Source organism: Microtus oregoni, unplaced genomic scaffold (assembly GCF_018167655.1).
Source record: "Microtus oregoni isolate MIOR12 unplaced genomic scaffold, Mior012 000011F_ref0000422, whole genome shotgun sequence".
NCBI classification, from domain to species: Eukaryota; Metazoa; Chordata; class Mammalia; order Rodentia; family Cricetidae; genus Microtus; species Microtus oregoni.
This window is the reverse complement of record NW_024543070.1, coordinates 9893074-9914638: the sequence shown is the minus strand read 5'-3', so window position 1 is coordinate 9914638 and position 21565 is coordinate 9893074. Positions and strand designations below refer to the sequence as shown.

The window sequence follows — 21565 nt, the reverse complement described above, 5'->3', positions numbered from 1 at the left end:
CAACCCAGAAGGTTTGAAAGCAGGAGAAACGGCCCCACCCCTTGCTCATTGCTGCAAGGGCTGAACTAGCCTGGGAAATGCTGGAGAGCTCACCCTGGTGGTGAGGATGGGGGAGAACTGGTGAGCTAACCAACCTGCAACTACCCAGGTTCAGAACCTGGGTTGTGAGTTGGCCCACTCCAGCATCCACCCCACCTATGATCTGTGGGTGCACATGAAGAGACTGGTCCTGCAGACCCAAAGCTGCAGGATCTTCATGACACAGGACAACAAAAGGATATCCAAGAGGATTCCCAGTGAGGGCTCAGCATCAATAACATAGCAGAAGCGAGGGTGGTGGTGGTGGTGCACACCTTTAATCCCAGCACTTGGGAGAGAGAGGCAGGGGATCTCTGTGAGCTCGAGGCCAGCCTGGTTTTCAAGAGCTAGTTCTAGGAGGGGCTTCAAAGCTAGAGAGAAACCCTGTCTTGAAAAACAGGGGTTAAAAAAATAGTAGCAGAAACCAGAGGCTTGAACCAGACCAATGTCTCTTTGCAGCATTTGCAAGCAAAGCTATACAGAGAAAAGGGCTTACTGTGTGACTCAGTGTGTCACACTGCAGCTTTCATTATGACATCTTTTCTTCTTTTCCTTTCTTAAATTTTATTTTATTTTGTGGGGGAAGTTGTAGGGCAAAGGGAGGATATGAAGGGATGGGGAAATGAAAGGGATTGAGAAGCATGAATGTGAAATATACAAAGAATAAATAAAAGAAAGCTAAAAAGGAAAAAAGAAAGAAAGGGGGAGTCTACATGTATGCTTAATCCTCCTCCTGCCTTGTTGTGGTTAGAATGAAAAATGTCCTCCATAGGCTCACCCATTTGAACATTTGGTCCCCAGGTTGTTTTGGAAGTTACCAACCCTTTATGAGGTGCAGCTTTGCTGGAGGAAGTGTATCATTCAGGGTGGTCTTTGAGGGTTTATAGCATTGGCCTCACTACCTACTCTGTTTCTCTGTCTGCCTCTTCTCTCTCTCTCTCTCTCTCTCTCTCTGCTCTTCTCTTCTCTTCTCTCTCTCTCTCTCTCTCTCTCTCTCTCTCTCTCTCTCTCTCTCCTTCCTGTATGTGTTTGAGATGTAATCTCCCATTTTCTGCTCCTGCCATTATGGCTATCTAGTCCTCTGGAATTCCAAAGCAAAATAAACTCTTCCTTGAGTTGCTTTTGGTTGTGGTACTTTTATCTCAGCAACAGAAAAATAAAATAACTAAAGCATGTCCATTCCCCGACCCTTCTAAAGCCAGCAGTAGTCAACCTTGGCCGTCTATTTAATCCTAGTCACTTGTAAAGGCCCGACCTCTGAACATTACAGTTGGATTTTGTTTCTGTTGTCTTAATACCTTGTAATGAAGATGAAACTCCATCATGAATTCTAGTGGTGATGACACACACCCAAATCCTAACAGCAGCAAGTCCTTATGAGTTTCTACATTGGTTTTTGGCCCCCCAAACCCTCCAAAATTTTTGTTGTTGCTTTTCCTAATGGGACTCTAGATCAGGGTGCTTTTTAGTGACTCACTTGCCCACTATTATGTGACTTTTCTCCTTCAAGTTTTAGGGAGCCAACACCAACCTAAGACATAAATCCTTAAAAATAAAAGACCCCAAACAAGAAGGGGTTGGAGGGGTTTTAAAAAAGTGGGTGGTCAGGGGACATAACATGGAAGAAAATATTTGTAATGAGAGTAACTCCACGGCTAGGCTTCTCCTGGTCCCAGCCCCTACTAGGCCTGAGTTCCAGTAAAGTTTCAGCTTCTGTTTCTGTACCATTAGGTCTCAGTTTCTGTTTCAGTTTTAATTTCTGTACTGTGTTAAAGCAGGAAGAGGAGCCCCAGCCAATCATGTTCAGGATGAACTAATCCAATCCTGGATGCCTATAAAAGAAGCCTGCATGCTCCATTGGGGTCGTCAGCATTCTGTTGTGTGGTTGACCCCTGCATGCTGGAAGAAACAATGTTCTTGCCAGTTGCATAGGCGATGGTGGTCTTTGTTTTGTGGGGTGATCTGATGTGAGGACGCTAACAGTAACAGAAATAACAAAAGCAGTGTGGTTCTATCTTAAGAGTTTAACTCTAACAGGATAATTTCATAGACAGAAGAGAACCAACTTTCTAGAGTTCTCTGCTATCACATGCTGTTATGCAACGAATCAAACCTAAACTCATTGTAATATGCATTTTATTTGCCAGTGTATTCTGTGAGAAAAAAAAAAACAAAACTTGGGATGTGTGGCCAGGAGAGCCTTTTGATCTTACCTTGAATTATACATGTGGCTGCATTGACTACTCCCCTCTCTGCAACTTGTGGGAGGCTCTATTTTTCTAATATGTTGTCTTCCACATATCTAGTCATTGGTGCTGACTAATGGTGTGTCATAAGCCTTTGTGGGCTAGCCTCGGCTCCTTTACCTGGTGGAAGCAGAAAGCCTCACAGTCAAGGAGGGTAAATACGAAATCCTAAGTATCATTCAAACCTCTGTTCACTGATGTCATGCTGGTGAAAGGTAAGTTCAGAGTCTAAGAACAGAGTCAGTATAAGTATAGAAAGATACGAGCACAAGGAAGTGTGATTCATCAGGAGTAATTCATGCAACAACTGCGGTGTTATAAACAAACACTCCCAACAATCTCAGCGGCTCCCACAGTCTAGTGTTAGTTCTCACTCAGATCAAACTGTGTAGGTAAGGAGACTCTATCACGATCGTCACGGAAAGCAGCATCTTTCTAAAGGGTGTCTCTATCACTGTCTAAGAACTTTCAGCTGACCAGGAAAAGCAGAAAATGGAGCAATGATGGAAGGAAAGCCCAGAAGTGGTGTATGTTGTTTCCACCAGCCTTCCAATGGCTGGCACTCGGTCATGTGGCTTACAGCTAACTGCTAGGGAGATGGGGTTAATAAAATGTCCAAAGACAATGAACACATCTGTTGGTGACCACTGCAATTTGTTGACATCATTAGCGATGTCAAATGAAAATTAAAACCCAACCCAAACAAAAAACATTATTTGGGGCTAAGTTCTTGTACCAGAATCCAACAAACCAGAAATCAAGAACAAATAAAGTTCTATGACACCAAACTGAAGCTATCTTATCCTCTGGTTTTCTGAGAAATCCTGGGAAAGAGAGGGGAAAGAGAGTCAAAGAGAGAAGGGAAGAAGAGGTGGAGGAGCAGGAAGGAGAAGGGAAAGCAGAGGTGGGGAGTGAGAGAGCTGGTCAACAAATTTTTCAGTTGGCCTGTGAAAATTTTCTCTAATCCTTACCCTAAATCAATCAAAACAAAGGAAAAGGAAACGCTAAAAGTAAGGCATGCCTACAACCCCAGCAATCAGGAGGTTAAGATGGAGGACTATGAATTTGAGGCTAGCCTGCTCAACATAAGACCCTGTCTCAACAGAATCAGTAACAAAAATAAGCCACCTTGTGTGAGCCAGTCCGTTTTCTATTGTTGCACTCCTCTTTTTCTGTCTCAAGGCAAGTCATTTTAAAATGACCAATCTGTTCTTTGTTTCTGCCTTCTCCAGTTCTTCTGTTTTCATAAAACAACATCTTCTATGTTATGAACCAAGATATTGCCTGAGTCTAGAATCATAAGAAAAATTAAAATCTTTATAAACAAAATGGTTGTAATTTTTTTCTTCTTGCCCCACATACCCCCAACTAAGAAAACCAGGATCTACTTAGTCTCCACCACCAGGGTCTGTCACTGAGTCACAGTCCTTTAATCATGCCCAGAAGTCCTACCTCGTGGTAAGTTATGCAATGTGTAAATATGTACGCTGTGTGTCTCCACCCACATGCTGTATGTAAAATGATAAGCAGAGCTAGAATACATGTATTAAATATCCTTTTTGAAATCCTATCTTAAAAAGAGAGGAACGTAAGACACAGTAAGCACTCAGTGTCCCACAGACCTTCTGTCACACTCCTGGGCACACATGCAAGAGGCCTTTTCCTGTGGTGTGATGGTTAATCTTGACTATCAAGTTGACAGGATTTATAATCACCTAGGAGACAAACTCTTGGCATATCTGTGAAGGCATCTCCACAGAAGTTTAACTGAGGTGGGATGACTCACCCGAATGTGGGCAGCACACACCGTTGGCTTCGACCCTACACTGATACAGGAGAAAGCGAGTTTAGTGGCAGCACTAAACTTCCTTCCTATACTGTGCATGGGAATGTGACCATTCACTCCTGTCACAACAACCCAGCTTTCGCACAGCTATGCCGCTCTGTGGCGTGATGGACTATTCCCTCAAAAACAAACAAACACAAAAACCTATTTCTGCCAACGGGACAAGCAAGGTGACATTCGTGCTTAGGAGCTTAGAACTTTTGGCAAGAGCATATAAGACCCTTTCAAATGTGGCAAATGATACATGAGATTAGAAAGCATGTCTATGTAAAGGACAACATCATGTTTTAAATTATACTACAGAGGCATCCTTGTGAAATTCTCGGAGGAAGACTGCCTTCTCCGAGACAAAAGCCATCAAAGCAAAACCAAACAGAACAAACTTGCGCATCTGAGCAAAATGAGGGTGAAAGCGTGACCCAGGTTGTTTCACCGAGGGTCTTGAGCGCCATACTGAGAAATTCACGGCTTGTTCCAGCTGCAGTGGAGAGCAACTCAACGTTACTACTCGCTGCCTCCTATTTTGAAAAAAAGAAAATGATCACTTTGGTTGCTCTCTCGAGACTGACAATAGTAATACAGAGTGGAAGCAATTTAGAACATTGGAATTAGATTTATGTTAGCAGGATGCTATTTGAGTCAATGGGAGTTCTCATAATCTTCCTGACTGTTGAGAAGGTTCTATCTTGCCACAAAACATTACTGTTCTCATTGCTATGCCTTCTGCCTCCACAATGGGCTGGCTGTTCCTTCAAACTGTGAACACTTAATAACTATCACGTAATCACGGAAACTATCACGTAAATTACTTTTTTTTTTCCCTTTTGGGTGTTGTTACGCGCAGTTAGGGTTGCCAGGTGGAACTCAGCTAAATCTTTACTTCAGATAACCACGTTTTCGTGTGTCTCAGAACGAGAGATACATACTAAGGACTTACTCGTTATTCAGAATTAAGCCAGTTGATTTACTCATCGTACTCTGTTCCCACTAGAACATGAATTCCAGAAAGGCGGGAAAACCCTTGCTTCAATGCATTCGTTTTGTGAATCTATCCTTGGGCAAGAAGCCCGCTCTGAAGGAGTGAAGCATTAAACAAACGAGGGGGTAACTGAATAATGAGTCCTCCAATTAAATTATACTAAGAACCAAAGCCTCAGGGGCGCGAGAACCGCACCACCCCTCCTGGGACCGCATTCCCTAACGCAGCACCCGCCGAGCCAGCGGCCGGGAGTTCTGGGGTCACGCGCGTCGCCCCTCGGTGACGTCATCACGCGCGCGCCCCGGGCTTCCCTGGGCTTTCGCGGTGCCGGCGCTTTCGCTTCCCCGGCTGCCGTGAGCGGAGCTCTCCCGCTCACCGCCCGCGGCGCTGCCTGCCTGCCTGCCGAGTGGTCGGTCGGCCCCGATCCCTCAGGCTCTCTCCGTCTCTGTCACTGCCCGCTGGCAGCAGGCCTGGCCGCTCCCACGAGGAGCGAGCTTCTCCTCAGGGCCATGTCCAGGCCGAGCAGCGTCTCGCCGCGTCCTCCGGCTCCTGGCGGAGGCGGCAGCGGAGGCGGCGGCGGCGGCCCCGCTTCGTGTGGTCCTGGAGGCGGCGGCCGGGCCAAGGGGCTCAAAGACATTCGTATCGACGAGGAGGTGAAGATCGCCGTCAACATCGCTCTGGAGCGCTTCCGATATGGTGACCAGCGAGGTGAGGCTCCTGACGGGGGACCCGGCCGCCTGACACCCGCCCCCCAGGCCCGCCCCGGGCTGGGCAGAGGAACCGAGGGCCGGGCCGCAGAGGTGAAAACCCCGCGCCTGTCGCCCGACTGTCGCTCTTGGAGTGGGATGCTTTGTGGGTCTGGCGGGTTATGGAGCAGGGCCGGTGAAGGCAGAAGGTGAAAAGGTTGGGTTGCTCCCGGGTGGGAGTTTCTCTTTTCTCCTGGGTACTTTTCTGCAGCCCTAGGCTAAGTCAACATTTTTTTAAGGAGTTGATAAGCCCCTACCATCATCATCAACGTCCCCCTCCTCATTATTATTGAAAAGGTGTAGCCTTACTTTAAGCTGCAGAATCTTCAAAGGAGCGGGAGGAAGTGGAATAGATAAGTAAAAATACCGGCAATATAAAGGGCTTTTTTGAAATTCTAGGCGCATCATATCGAACACAAATTAAACTTCTTTTGACATTTTAAGCGTGTTTCACACCTCATCAGGCTAGAGACCTATTTGCCGCAGTCCTTATAATATAGTACTGAAGTGACCCGTAGTGGCTTCCTAGCTCAATTCTGATTAGCTGGCTTAAATAGGAGACCTCTTGCTGATGAGGCTTAACGGTTGAAAAGGGTAAACGAAATGATTTTGAACGTATATTTGACAGAAGCAATGCCTTGGCGAAATGTCCCAACAAATCCAATGCGAAATAGTGAGTAGGAGCACTGCACAATTTTAAGAACAGAGACATAGGAGTTTCGGCTTGAGAATTCCTAACGCTTGAGCTTACATCATTACTGAAGGAAAGAAATTGTGTCAAGCAAACCAGGAATAAGTTAATCAGATATGTCCTTAGTTATGCCAATTCAAGATTTCAACACAGATGAATAATCTTTGGTGAATTTTAGAGTCATTTATTATATATAGGTTTTTGTCCATAGCTTAAAAAGTAATTAATATCAGATTTCTGGGCTGGAGAGATGGCTGAAGAGTTAAGAGCACTGGCTGCTCTTACAGAGGACCCAGATTTGACTACCATCACCCTCATGATGGCTCAGAACCATTGAAACTCAGTTCTAAGGGATCTCATACCTCTTCTGACCTGTGGACGCTGCACACATATTGTGAACATTTATATATGCTCAGACACACAATACACACACACACGATTAAATAAATATTAAAAATTAATATTAGAATTTTATTAAACATGAGGTACTGAATTAATATATTTTCACGTGGATGCATAATTTGACTGTATACTTACATGTAGTTTTCATGTTTTACACCTATAATTATCTCTATGTGGAACCCTTTTTTCCTGTGTAGAAATGGAATTTCCTTCTTCTTTGACCAGTACAGAAAGAGCCTTTATTCACCGACTGAGTCAGTCTCTTGGTTTAGTTTCTAAAAGTAAAGGGTAAGTTTACAGCTTTTCTTATTTTTACAAAGTTATGTACTACAGAAAAGGATAAATACGTCTGATTACATTTAAACCATTATTTCTGTTTTAACTTCTGTGTTCTTAATTATAGGATATGTAGATAAACTCATTTAAGTCTGAACCAGGGTCAGCTTTTCTTAAGACCCTCTTGGTGAAAGGGAGCGGGAGGCTGCAGAATGGGTCAGAGGTTTGCACAGTGGTAGAAATAACAAGTGAGACCCAACCTCAACTAGGTGAAAGGAGAGCAGGAACTCCAAATAGTTGTCCAGTGACATCTATGTGAACCCCTGAATTTACATATACTCAAATAAGTTTGAAAAAAAAATTAAATTTAAAAGTGAATATACTTTCCATTATTCATTTTAGGTTCTTTACTATAAGACTGGTAGATGGCAGATTTGTCAGAAAAATAAATAAGGTTATTTATTTATTTTAAATTTTATTTTATTTATTTATTTTGAGACAAGTTCCTCTGTGTAGCCCTGGCTGTCCTGGGACTCACTCTGTAGACCAAGCTGGCATCAAATTCAGACTTGCCTGTCTCTGCCTCCCAAGTGCTGGCATTAAGGGCATGTACCTCTACACCCAACTGTGAGAAAGGGATTGATTTATTAACAGCTGCATATAACATATGCAGAGGGAACTTCTTGAAGACATGACAAAGGATAGATCCTTGAATGAAAAGTTGCAAGTTATGGGAAGGGAGCATGGGATATAACTGTGAGAATTAGAGGTTTTTTTTTTTTTTTTTTTTTTTTAGCAAGTTTTGTTATACAGGCTCCTCTGGTACTCTTTCTAGGTTAAGTCTACAGTAGGCCTTGCAATTGAATTATGTAGGTGTTCCTGGTAATGAGTGTTGAGTGATAGATTTTCCTTGGGGTGATACAACACATGCACCCTTATTCACTCAGGAAAAGAATCTAGGACAGACTAAAGATTGCACTGAAGTCCAGCTTGGAGAGCCAATGAAGGTTTCTTCCTTTAAAGAGTTATTATTTATTTTTATTTTATGGTTATGGATGTTTTGTCTGACTGTATGTCTGTGTACCCTGTGCATGTAATATCTGGAGAGGCCAGAAGAGGGTATTGGATCCTTTAAAGTTGGAGTTACATATGGTTATGACCCACCATATGGGTGCTAGGAACTGAACCCCAGTCCTCTGCAAGAGCAGCAAATGCTCTTAACCGTGGAGCCGTCTTTCAGCACCTTTAATTTTTAACTGACAATAATTATGCACACACAGAGTATAATGTGATTTTTTATCCCATGTATACAGTAGGGCTATTAGGGGAATTAGCACATCTGTTGTCTCACAGAGTTTCTATTTCTTTATGATGAGAGCTTTTAGGGTCCTCTGGTAACTATCTAAGAATGTATACCTTCTTGTTAACAATGGTTGGTATTGTGCGACAGAGCACCAGACTTACTTCTATATGTGATTTTATGTGTGTTTTTGAATGTCTTCTTTTCCTTCCTCCCCTAACATTGACTTTGAATTTAGTTAACTTACATTGTATGTGTTTATATTTGCATGTGCATGCCATGGCTGTGAATGTGGATGTCAGAGGACAGTTTTCAGGAATACATTCTCAGTTCTTTCCTTCTACTGTGGGTTTGTGGGGTTGAACTCAGGTTGTCAGAATTGGACAAGATAGCTTTTTTTCTTTTTTTTTTTCTCACTATGCCATCTTGCTGGTCCTCAACATTTACTTTTATGTTTAATAATTGCATATGAGATTCTCTCTTATTTTACAACTTTCGTAGGAAATTCACTTATCTAACAGCGCTCTGTCTGGACAGCTGGTTTCTAATTTTGTTTGGGAAAGGAGACTTCTATATTTTATCAAAGCCATAGCATCAGGTATGCTGGAGAAGATACATGATGAGTGGATCTCAGTGTTTTAGTGTTCATATTAATTTCATTTTATTTTCCTTCTCACAAAGATGATATTTTACCCCAGATATCATGTATATATCATTATCTTTGTGTTGCCTAATGTATAAGCATGAATAGTAATTACCAAGGATAAAATCTTTATCAAGTTCTTATCTTTCTATTATATGTGTTGAATCTAAATTTTCAGTGATAATTTAAACTTGAACCTGCTTAATTTGAATTATTTTTACACATAGAGGTGGCCTGTGTTAGGGTAGTTTCAGTTTGATCTATCAGTTTGGTTGTGGACTTCAGGAAAGAGTAGTATATTTTACTCAATTTTGTAATCACAGCTTCTACCAGTATCTGACATATATTTATAAATTATGGTTGATATCAGAGAAAAAATAGTTAAGACTGAAACATAAATGTTTCCAAGATAATTTTTCAAGAAAATGAAAATGTCTTGATACCACAGATTTTGTTAACGAGCATACAGTGTTAGAGAACTAAAACAGTGTACTTTTGGTCGTATGGTTAATTAACTGAAGAGTAGTACTGATAAACGTCAGCCTACGGACTTCTCTCGTGCTTATTTCCTCTCTGTAGTTAGGAATTTATGAGATGAGCAGCCCTGAAGAGTGCGTAGTTGCTTCTGTGCCAGCTGAAGTTTCAGACATTGCAGAACAATACGAGGGAAGAACCTACTGTAGAGAACATGCTTAGACTTTAGTAGTTCCACTTCACTGTGGAAATAAAAATTTCTAGACCAAGTTATATTTTATCCCTTTTTTTTTTTTCCTGATTCAGAGTCTCAGGTAGCATAGGCTGACCTTGAACTCCATGATTATCAGGCTTTTACCTCCCACATGCTCGGAATACAGGAGGGTGTCATCACACCCAGCTAATCTAGACTGTTCTTTATCCCATTATTTAAGGCATTACTAAGCACTTAGAGAGTAGGTGACAGCATTGAGGACTTATCGTTCACTGTGGTATTCAATAAGGAATGCAGACATTTAAATGTTGGTAAGGTAAGAGCTGCTCTTAGACACAGCTAAAACTACAGTTCTTTACATTTATGTAATCATTGTGCATGTGAGGGCTTAAGCATGCACACACATGTTATAGCACATGTGGTCAGGAGCCAACTTGTGAAGTTGATTCTCTGTTCATCATGTGGGTTCCCAGGATTGAACTCAGGTTGTCAGGGTTGACAATGAGTCTGCCTCCCGAGTGCTGGGATTAAAGGCATGCAGCACCACTGCCCGGCAAGAAATGATTTTTTTCATATTTACTTAAAGCCTGCTCTGTGACAGATGCTGTAATTTATATCTCTCTCCTTAATAATTTGAATAATCCTTCAAAATAGGTATTATTAGCTTGGGCTTAAAACCAGGAACTTGAGCTGAAGAGTATATCATAAGCTTTGGGAAAAAATCTTTTCACTTATAAAGTTTGTGCTTGAAATAATCATTCGCAGTGCTGTGTTACACAGGTTCGGTTCAGCTGTTAAAAGTGGCTCTTTTAACAGGCTCTCCTGGGAATGAACCATTACTAACACACCTCAAAGCATGCTGTGGGCGTGCTAGCATCAGCAGTCTGCTATCACCTTTTCAATATCGTTTCGATCCCCCATCTTTATATTCCTCCCAGTATGTATTAACTGGTGATGATTTATCTACCACAGTGAATGAAATTCAAATTTTAACATTTTTGGATGCATTAGACTTTTACTTTTGTTATTGCTTATATAAAATTGGGTTTGTAGCATTTTGATAGTTTAATTGAAGATAACTCTTGTGACTGCTTAATTTATCTTTGTTGATTGGGGGAATTTTAATATCTCAAAAACTTGGGCATATGTCATATGTGAACAAGTTGACTATATATAGTAAATAAATTATTTCTATTAACATTCAGAAAGGGAGCCAATAGGTACCTAACTGTGAAGAAGAAAGATGGATCAGAAACAGCCCATGCAATGATGACCTGTAATTTGACTCACAATACAAAACATGCTGTTAGAAGCCTAATTCAGAGATTTCCTGTCACCAATAAAGAGCGTACTGAACTTCTACCTAAAACAGAAAGAGGAAATGTGTTTGCAGTTGAAGCTGGTATGTATTTTCTGGGAGCTTCCTTTTTTACCCTCTTATTTGGTGATTTTTTTTCTACTTTAAATTTGTTTTTTGAAACTAATATGGTATATTTTTTCTAGTTTTAATGTATTAAATGATAAAGAATTATGAAAAATTTGGAATAAAGTGTTAAGGCATATTATGCAATCAAACCAAGACTTTTAAAGATTGTAGTAATGACTACTGTTCATTGAACAATTCCCATCATGTGCTTAGTGGTACCCTCACTCCTATAGCCGCATAGTAGCAATCTTCGAGAGGTCAGACTGTGAGCCATGGAGAAGCTGGAGCTCAGAATGGTGAAACGATTCCTTCATGATTACTCAGCTAGCCAATAAACGCTGAGATTCCACTCCAAAGTCTGGGGCTTTTCTCAATTGCTGTCTTGATAAGTACCAGTTTACACTGGGGCTTTAGTTTCTGCTAAGGGCTGGGGAAGAATCTTCAGTATGTTAAATTATTCAAAGATGGTATATAAGTTATAAAGTGAAGCCATAATTTTATTCAGAAAAATACCTTTAAAAGTGATGAAGTTATCTAACTGCCTAGTGTAGACTTTGCATAGTTATTGTTTTCTAAGATATAGGTCTGCATCTCATAAGCCATACATGGCCATAGATATCAAAGAACTTCTATTTATCTTTTAAGTTTTGATTGTTTTGTCATGCTGTTTGACTCATAGGTGCTATGCAAGCACACTACCATTAAGCTATAACCCAAACCCTAAAGAGAGTCTCTTAAGTGTGGACACACAAAAATAGTTTGAGCTGTTTGGAGAATACATTCTTTATGACACCTGCTAAGTTTTATGTGGATATTGGCCAAATGCTCTTTTGGAAAATTTGTTAAGCATTAAAACTTTGTATTTGCAGATAATATTCTATGAATCATTTAGTTGTATATTTATTTTAAACTCATTTTAAACATGTAGACTGTTTTCTTTTTTGTAATGTTGCATTATCTGTAACAGATTTTATAATGTACATTATTTCCTGCTTAAAATTTTAATTTTCTCTGACATTACTGATAGAAACTTATAGTAAATCTGAAAATAATTTATGTGATTAAGATTATGTTTTTTTTTTGGTGATTGTGGAATAATTAATTTTTATTCACTTTAATTTATTATGCATTGGAAATACTTTTGAAAAAGACTTGCTGTGTAATTGATGCCAAACTCATAGCCTATAAAATGATACCTCCAGGAGGGCAGTAGTTGAGGCACTGGGTAGAGAAGAAACATCCAAAAGAAGCATATGAAATTATATGGTGGTCTGGAGAGATGGCTCAGTGGTTAAGAGCACTGTCTGCTCTTCCAGAGGTCCTGAGTTCAATTCCCAGCAACCACATGGTGGCTCCAAACCATCTGAAAAGAGATCTGGCGCCCTCCTCTGGCGAGTGGGTATAAATGGATGCAGATAGTTGTATACATAATAAATTAATTTTTTTTAAAAAAGAAATTATATGGCTTCATTTTCAATGTATTGTTTCAATGTAGGTCATAAACTTTCTGTTTATTCATTTTTGAAGAAAACCGAGAAATGAGCAAGACAAGTGGGCGACTTAACAATGGCATACCTCAAGTTCCCGTGAAAAGGGGAGAGTCCGAATTTGATGCTTTCAGGCAGTCTTTACCAGTTTTTGAGAAACAAGAAGAAATTGTTAAAATAATAAAAGAGAATAAAGTAGTTTTGATTGTAGGAGAAACTGGGTCTGGAAAGACTACACAGGTTTGTTTTTTCTTTGTTGTTTATTGAAGAAAATATAATTCATTCCATTTTATAGTTTTATGTCAAATTTATACTATGTGTTTAAAAAAACTGGCTATTTTACTAATAGTTATTTCATACATAAATTGTTACTGAGTGCTTACAGAGAATTTATAGAAAGGAAATCTTTCAAATTATTACTTTTTTGTTTTGTTATTTTTGTTTTTTGAGTTTGGGTGTATCTATGGAGTCCTGGCTGTCCTGGAGCTCACAGAGATCCTGTCTCTGCCTTCTGAGTGCTAGGATTAAAGAAAGGAGTGTGCTGCCACACCCTGCCTTTATTAGTTTTAAATCAGCGCCTTTGGTTTTAAGGAAACAAAAGTTTTATGTGATTTATTATATTGGAAGGAGGCTGTGTCTGGAGTTTAGATTCCTGTAATTTTATCAACTAGATTGAAGACTTCATCTGACTTTGTAACCATTGTGAGCTTGTTTCCATTTAGAAAATGGTACTGATAATTAGTTCATTTTAGGGTGAGGTTTAGAGATAATCTCTACAAAATGCCACATAATACCAACTAGCACCTAGTGTTAAGATTTACTTTAATGCTAAAGATTTTTGATGTTTCTGTTCTGTGAACCACAAAGCTAGACAGAATTTAAAGAAATCTATTAGCCTATTATTAGTCTATTATTCAGGGAACAAGATATTTTTGAATATTTCCCTTATTTATATTCATAATGTAAGTGATATGGAGGCTATTACATAGGAATTGAAAGAATTTTTTATTCATCTTTTTGTTTGAGAATTTCATGCATGCATTCCATGCATGTTGATTCAATTTACCTTTCTCTCCCCTTATCCCTTGCCATGATTTCTTCTGAACTTCATGAACTCATAAAAAATCCACTCAGTTCACTTATTATGCCTCTCAGGGGCTGTATCCCTGTCTTTCCCTTCACCAGCAGCCACCAGTTGCCGATAGCTCCTCAGCTAGTGCTGGAACTTCCTGAGTCCTTCTTCTACCCATGCTGGGATTTTGTGCGGATCTTGTGCAGATCCTGTGCAAGCAGTCACAGCCTCTGTGAGTTCGTGTGTACAGTGGCATCGACATGTGAACAAATGCTGTTTTGCTGTAGACATCTGCTGCCTATGGCTCCTACAGTCTTTCTGTTCTGTTTACAGTGATTCCTGAGCCCTGGGGGAAGGGATGTTATAGTGCTGTCCCATTTAGAGCTGAGCATTCCATAGTCTCTTATTCTCTGCACCTTGACCAGTTAGAAGTCTCTGTATTAATTACCCTATACTGTGTAATGAAACTTCTCCGATGAGGGCTTAGCGATGTACTGATCTATGAGTATAAAGTTAAGAATGGGGAATTTGTTACTATATCCATTGAGCAAAATAATATTACTTACTCAGTATTATTCCCTAGGGCCTATATCCTAGCCTGCTCCAGGGTTTTGGCTCAGTTAACAGTACCAGGTATGAGTTCTGTCTTGTGCAGCAGGCTTTAAATCCAGTCCGAAAGGCGTGGTTTTACCGCAATAATAGTCACACCACTGTTGTTCAAGTGGCATACCTTGGTAGGCCATAGCTATTATAGCTAGCTCACAGGGCTCACATCTGGTTAAGACTATTAATTATTTTTCTTCCCTAGTAGTATGCATAACACCTTCAGCACTCTGTAAGCTAGTCAGTAAGGAGGATGCTTCCAGGTTAGTACCAACTTGATGTTTCATGTCCTGTGACTCAAGTATGTGATGTTTTCAGCAATAGGCTCCTACCAGGTTCTGGAGGGTAACCAAGAATAGTGGCAGTAGTCTGTAGTGTTTGGGTCTAGGGGACACCACTGACCAACAACTCAAAAAGATGTAACCTTACTGGCCTTTTTTATTTAATAGCCTTTTGTGTCTCCCATTATAGGGCAACTCCATTTAAATTCCTTTCATATAATGTGTATGGATTTTCAGCAAGCTCCTACAACAGTAGGTTCCCATGTGGCATTTTTAGGTCTTTAGCATTAGTTATTTCTTTCCACACTCTCCTCTACCGTGCCTTCTGCTCTCTTACACCAGTTGAATTCTTCCTATTTCTTTATTCCCCTTTCCCCCTGTATTTTGCCCCCTTCCCTTGAAACTACGCACCCTCATTGCCCTTAGTTTCTTCCCTTCTGTTGGTATTTCAATTTAGACACACTTCAGCTAGTATACATGTATGAGAGAGAATTTACAACACTTGTCTTTTTGGGTTTGGGTTATGTCAGTATCATTATGTACCACATGATTACAGTGCTCACAGAGACCAGAAGAAGGTCTCAAGTTCTCTGGGACTGGAGTTATAGGTAATTGTGAACTGCCATGTGGATGCTGGGAATCGAATGAACCCAGATACTCTGGAAGGGCAATGAGTGCTCTTAACTACTGAGCCGTCTTGCTAACTCCAATAAGATTTCTTATTTTAAATATGTATGACACTCCTGAATTTTATTATGGGAAAGTATTTGTAATTCTAGGATTGTGAGTATTTTTGTCTTCTTAATTTTCACTATTAAAAAATCATAGTGGAACTTTGTCATTTCATTGTCTTTATAAGATAATTTGGAGGGAAGAAACAGTAGTGGTTGTTACTATCCAAGATTCATTTTTTAGTATAGTCTGGTCATTTTGGCTTTCAGAAGTATTTGAAGGTCTTCTTTACCTTGAGTATTTTTTGTTAGATTTGATTTAAAATATTTAATTTAGTTCTCAGTGTAAACAATCTCTTCAAATTCACTTTCTCATTGGTATTGGCAGTTATGAGACTTACTGATTTGAAGATTAGTTAATGTCTTGACATGTTATGGACTTTGAAATTTGATTTGTGTTGATATTTCTGGGTATACAAAGTGAATGCTATCTCATAATGATTTAAAATTTTTATTTTAGATTCCTCAGTTCCTATTAGATGATTGCTTTAAGAATGGCATTCCCTGCCGAATATTTTGTACTCAGCCAAGACGATTAGCTGCTATTGCTGTGGCTGAAAGAGTTGCTGCCGAGAGAAGGGAAAGAATTGGTCAAACAATTGGTTATCAGATCCGATTAGAAAGCAGGTAAAGACAGTCTTCCACCATTCAACACGCTTAAAGCTGGCTAAATACATACATCTGACTAAAATAGAAAATTAGATGATGAGGTTAAGTGGAGGGGGAAGTGTCAAGGGTCCCACCTTTGGACAGAGAACACAAGCAGTGAGTGACTGTGGGGAGAGGGAGATTAAGTAGTTGATTTTGAAACTATGAACACATTAACAACAAAATTGGACTTAGCAGATTGTGTTTAGCTATTTGTACACATGTATGTAACAATAATAAAGAATAAGGGTGTCTGATTTGAGAAAGTGTAGGAGACTGCTGGGGAGGAAAGGGCAGGGAGAAGTGGTTTAATTATATTTTATTTAAAAATAAAATTAACTTAAAAAATTACAAAAAGCTAAACAAAAAGTTAAGTGATAATTTTGCTACCAGTAAATCTATATTCAGATACTGATTTTATATCTAAACTTACTGAGGTTTTGTGCACCTGAGCTATAGATATAAACCCTATTACAGTGTTATGATCAAGTACAAGCTGCTTGACCTTATTGAGACTTTGTCTTATAAAACGAGCTACTAGGCCATCTAATGTCTAGGACATTAGTCTATTGAGAAGTTTGGATAGGAACTCAGTAAATAATAGTGACTCAGTTTTAGTGAAATAATGTGCAACTGAGTATCCCTTATCCAAAATGCTTGGGATCATGTGTAATCAGATTTTAGAATTTTTTGGATTTTGGATATCAGTGTAAACTTTACTGGTTGAGCATATGGAATGTTCAGCTAGACACTTGGGAGTTTGAATTTCCAGACCAAGGATGCTTAGCCTGCTGCAATACTTACTAATACCTTCTTAACAAGTATTAGCATTTCTTGGTTTGTAGCAATGACTGAAAACTTTTTTTCACTTGTAATTTTTTTAACTGAACTAAAATTTTTAAATTTTTAACACACTTAAGTTCTTAAGTATATTGCTTACTTAATTAAAAGCTGTTTTTGATGAAATTTGTGATTGTCAGGCATATATATGTATTTTATGTAACTTTTCTAACAAACCACATGTAATAGTACACCAATAATATTCATAATAATATAAATATTATTTGTATTATTTGCTAGAGTGTATATGGTAAGCATTTAAAGTAACTATTTTGATTATGTAAAAGATTTGTAATTGTGCACTTTATTTTGATTTTTAAATAGGGTTTCTCCAAAGACACTTTTGACATTTTGCACTAATGGGGTATTGCTTCGTACATTGATGGCAGGTGATAGCACATTGTCAACTGTGACCCATGTCATTGTGGTAAGACTATTGTTAAATTTGCCATGTATAACTGAGACAGCTTAATATTTAATTACATAATGATATTTTTAGAATAGGGTAAGATAAAAATGAACTATTGTATTTAGTGGGTTCTCTTCAAGGTAATTTGGTAGTGTAATTATTAGAACTATATCTTACATTGCATAAAGGTGCTCTTATCATTGGGTGTCATGGGAGAGATAAACAGGAGAGAGTTTTTTGAAAATATGCTTTTCGTCTATGGAAGTAATGCATGCTTTTAGAATTTTCTAGAAATTTTTTAGAATTTTTAGTCATTATACTTAGCTTTTTAATTACTTCTTTAATGTTACAGATTTCCTAATTGTAGCTATATACTTTCTAGTCATTTAACTTTGTGGTTAAATTTCTGTATTAATTAGCTACTTGTAAAGTAATAATGACCCTCATTAAAGTATTCTAAGCTGTTTTCTAGTTTCTCTCAGATAAAAAATAGAATAAGTCGTTTTAGCCTTTAATTAGCCTTAAATAGTTTTAAATAGCCTTTAAGAGAAATCTTGCCTAACTAAAGGATTCACTTGCTCCCTAGTGCTAACATACACAGGTTTTTGTTTGTTTTTGCCTTCATTTGAGAAAGGATCTTGCTATATTGCTTAGGATGGCCTCCAGCTTGCCATCTTCTTGCTTTAGTCTCCTGAGTAGCAGAGATTACAAGGGTGTACTACCATATATATAAATTGATTTTGTTTATATTAAAACTGCATTTAATAGACAGAGATAATTTAGAATTTTTATAGGTTTTTTTTGGTTTTACATTCTATATGAAAAGGGACAGTACTTTGTCATCTACAATAAGTTGTTAATGTATGATAATATCTAAATTGTACATACTGTAAATGTTCTGTGGTATTGGTTGGCCTTTCCTTATTTAATTTAGCAAGGTAAATTTAGCAGTGCTTTTCTTTTAAAGACCGAGTTGTCCACAGTGTTTTACCTGATCCATGGTTTCTTTTCTATTCATTGCAGGATGAAGTGCATGAAAGGGATCGGTTCAGTGATTTTTTACTTACAAAATTAAGAGATTTGTTGCAAAAACACCCAACTTTGAAACTAATTCTTTCTAGTGCTGCCTTGGATGTGAATCTCTTCATAAGATATTTTGGAAGTTGTCCAGTGATATATAGTATGACTACCAGTTATTTTCTATAATTTCTTTGAAGTAAAATTTTGAAGTGTGATAATGTTATATTTGTTTATTTAAACAGAAACTGGGAGATATTCTGAAGTGGAGGATATTCGTTTATGTTTCCCGTGAGACAGGCTTCTTCATAGTGGTCTTTCTCTACTTTGACCTCTCTTTTGCATTGGTAGCTCTCTGATGCTGTGTAGCAAATCCAGTTATCGAAACTTAAAAAGAAACGAGCTGCTTTTAGTCCTGTGTTTCTCTTCAAACACTGTTCTGTAGCTTCTGCACTTTACTGCCTGATCGATCTCTGGGGACAGTTGTTTATACTGTCGTGTTGATCTACTTGCTGACCCCAGTTTCGAGGCTGTCAAACTCCAGACTTATTCTTGGTTGGTGAGGTCTATTCTAATGCTGGTACATTAGGCTTCCTTTACCTGTACTGCTTGAGCTGTACCTCTTACTTCCTTCACATTTTGGCTTGTCATCATTGGACCCAGATGCCTCTTTATGTTGTCTTTAACCCTGAGACTATGGCAGTTTGAATCTAGGTTCCCTGACTTGAATATTTTTTGTCTCGGGACTCTAATGTATATTAGTTTTAAACAATAGATTTTCCCCTAGTATGACCCACCACCTCTAAGCTGGGGGACCCCTGTCTACTCCTGACCTGTCCTGCTTTTTAAATTAGTTGTCTCAGCGATACCTACAACTGGGTCCGAGTTCTGTAGATAAACATTGTAGCTTCTTTTCTCCTGGACTGCCGAGTTTACCTTCTGGATGAGGCTTCCACTCCCCTTCCATATGCTAGAGAACAGTGCATCCTTTTTTCTTATTTTTTGTTTTGTTTCCCTGCACTTTTTAGCCATACTATGACTCCCTTTGTATGTTTCCCAAGCTCTTCCTCATTTGATTTTCTTTTCTTATCTTGGTACTTCTCCTTCACTGGGTTGTAGGAAGGTATCTTCTAGTCTGCCATCATATACTGAGGTCCTTTCATCATTATTTTATTAAGATTCACTATATAAGTTTTTATAAAAGATAATTAATTTACATTTTTGAATTATTAGAAGCTGTTCATGTATCATTCTTATTTTAAATTACATTTTATTCTGTGTGTGTGCACACACATGTGTGTAGATGCCATAGTGCTTGAGTGGAGGTTATAGGAAAATGTGAGAATTGGTTCTTTCCTTTCATGTGGGTCCCATTTGGGAATTCTTAGCAGTATTATTTTGGCATTGATTTAAATACTAAGCCAAATATTTAGATATTAGGATATATATATACACACACACTACATTGCATCACATTAGCCTTTGTGTGTGTGTGTGTGTGTGTGTGTGTGTGAGAGAGAGAGAGAGAGAGAGAGAGAGAGAGAGAGAGAGATATTGAGTCTCAGATTTCAGTTTATTTGGGATCATTGCTTCTTGAATCTTATTCTACATTACAGTGTTTTCTTAGTTTTCTCTCTGGATTTCTCTTAGTGTGCATGTACTCATATGTTGGTATTTTTGTTTTACCTTTGTTTCCTTAATTTTAATTCCTTTCTGTTTCTGTTCACTCTTTTCCTTCTCTCTTCCTGCCCTTTTTTACAACTCTACTAGCTATTGTGGATGTACATTTAATTTCCCTGGAAGATTTTTTTTTTTAAATGCTCATGGGTCCTACTTTCAATTGTATACTGATGATTGTTCTCCAGCGTTTTGAGTGTAGAAATATTATAGGTACACCACTTCTAATATGTCCTAAACTGAATACTTAAAATATAAATTATGGTTTTCTTTTTGTCTTGCATACCTTGGGTCCACCTATATCTAGACTCATATCTAGAGTCACCTAAGTCTCAAACTTGTACATTTATGTAATAGTATTAACAATATTTCATTGGATATTAGGCACATGGAATTTATCCCTGTGCTCATTGAAAGTTTGCTTGTCTCCTTTCATAAGCTTAGAAAGAAACTGCAACTTTCACTGGCCAACATATTTCTCTTTAGCTTTCCTTGTTACTCAGAGAAACAAAGGTAAGCCAGATATCCAGGTATTATAGTAGATTAAACAAATATTTTGATAACAAATGTAATTATGATTTCTCTTTATTTTACTTTCTGTTTCAATAATCCATCTAGGATTTTTGTTTTGCTTTTTAGTGTTCACTATCACTATTCTTATTTAACCTGTTTTCTTCTTTTCCTGAACTATTTTTTTATATTTATTTATTTATTGTATATACAGTATTCTGTCTGTGTGTATGTCTGAAGGCCAGAAGAGGGCACCAGACCCCATTACAGATGGTTGTGAGCCACCATGTGGTTGCTGGGAATTGAACTCAGGACCTTTGAAAGAGCAGGCAATGCTCTTAACCTCTGAGCCATCTCTCCAGCCCCTTCCTGAACTATTATACATGTCACTGCCTAGTCTGGTTCTACTCTTCTGTTTTGAAAAATCCAATCTCCATATTATTTCTATGGCATTCCTTTCTGAAGACAAATTTTGATGATGCTGACCACTCTCTTAAGTTTTGAGTGACCTTTATTTCAAGACAAAGACCCTTAATGTGACTGCATTTGTTTCTCTGGCTTTATCCTTCCCGCACCTCTCCTATTCTCCTGCTTTCCTTTCAGTTTCTTGAAAACAGTCTTATTCTGGTTCCACCGCAGTGACTTTGTTCATAATGTGTTTTCTTCACATACTATGTACTTTCTGTGGAGTGCAGTTATTTTATGTCCTTGTTCTCCAGTGTCTCATAAAAATCTTTTTTTGATGTGATCACTTCCCTGTAGTACATTGTCATGATATCCCATACTTTTTTCTTATAGGACTTTCTTGTTGGACATTGAACATGTTTCTGTTTACATTTTTTTTTCATGTTTCTGGTCTTCCCTGCTTTGTGTGCCAAAATGGAAGTAGGAACTAGCACTATTTGTACTTAACCATGGTACTCCCAGTCTGTAATGTGATACCAGGCACCTGGCAAGTAGGTAGTAAAC

General features: G+C 38.6%; 1 protein-coding gene across 2 annotated transcripts in view; it reads left to right on the top strand.

The window, feature by feature from the left end:
• Nucleotides 1-5580: 5580 nt before the first annotated feature.
• Ythdc2 (YTH domain containing 2) overlaps nucleotides 5581-21565 on the top strand; it is a 62625-nt gene continuing 46640 nt past the window's right edge. Inside the window, exons 1-7 of one of the 2 annotated variants that reach the window (XM_041660489.1) lie at nucleotides 5581-5857; nucleotides 7186-7276; nucleotides 11101-11297; nucleotides 12849-13048; nucleotides 15956-16122; nucleotides 17308-17410; nucleotides 18416-18572. In XM_041660489.1, the coding sequence (XP_041516423.1) occupies nucleotides 5659-5857; nucleotides 7186-7276; nucleotides 11101-11297; nucleotides 12849-13048; nucleotides 15956-16122; nucleotides 17308-17410; nucleotides 18416-18572 (1114 nt within the window). In that variant the 5' untranslated portion in view covers nucleotides 5581-5658. Of the gene's footprint in view, nucleotides 5858-7185; nucleotides 7277-11100; nucleotides 11298-12816; nucleotides 13049-15955; nucleotides 16123-17307; nucleotides 17411-18415; nucleotides 18573-21565 lie in introns of those variants that run through there. The other variant, XM_041660490.1, reaches the window with a different exon arrangement.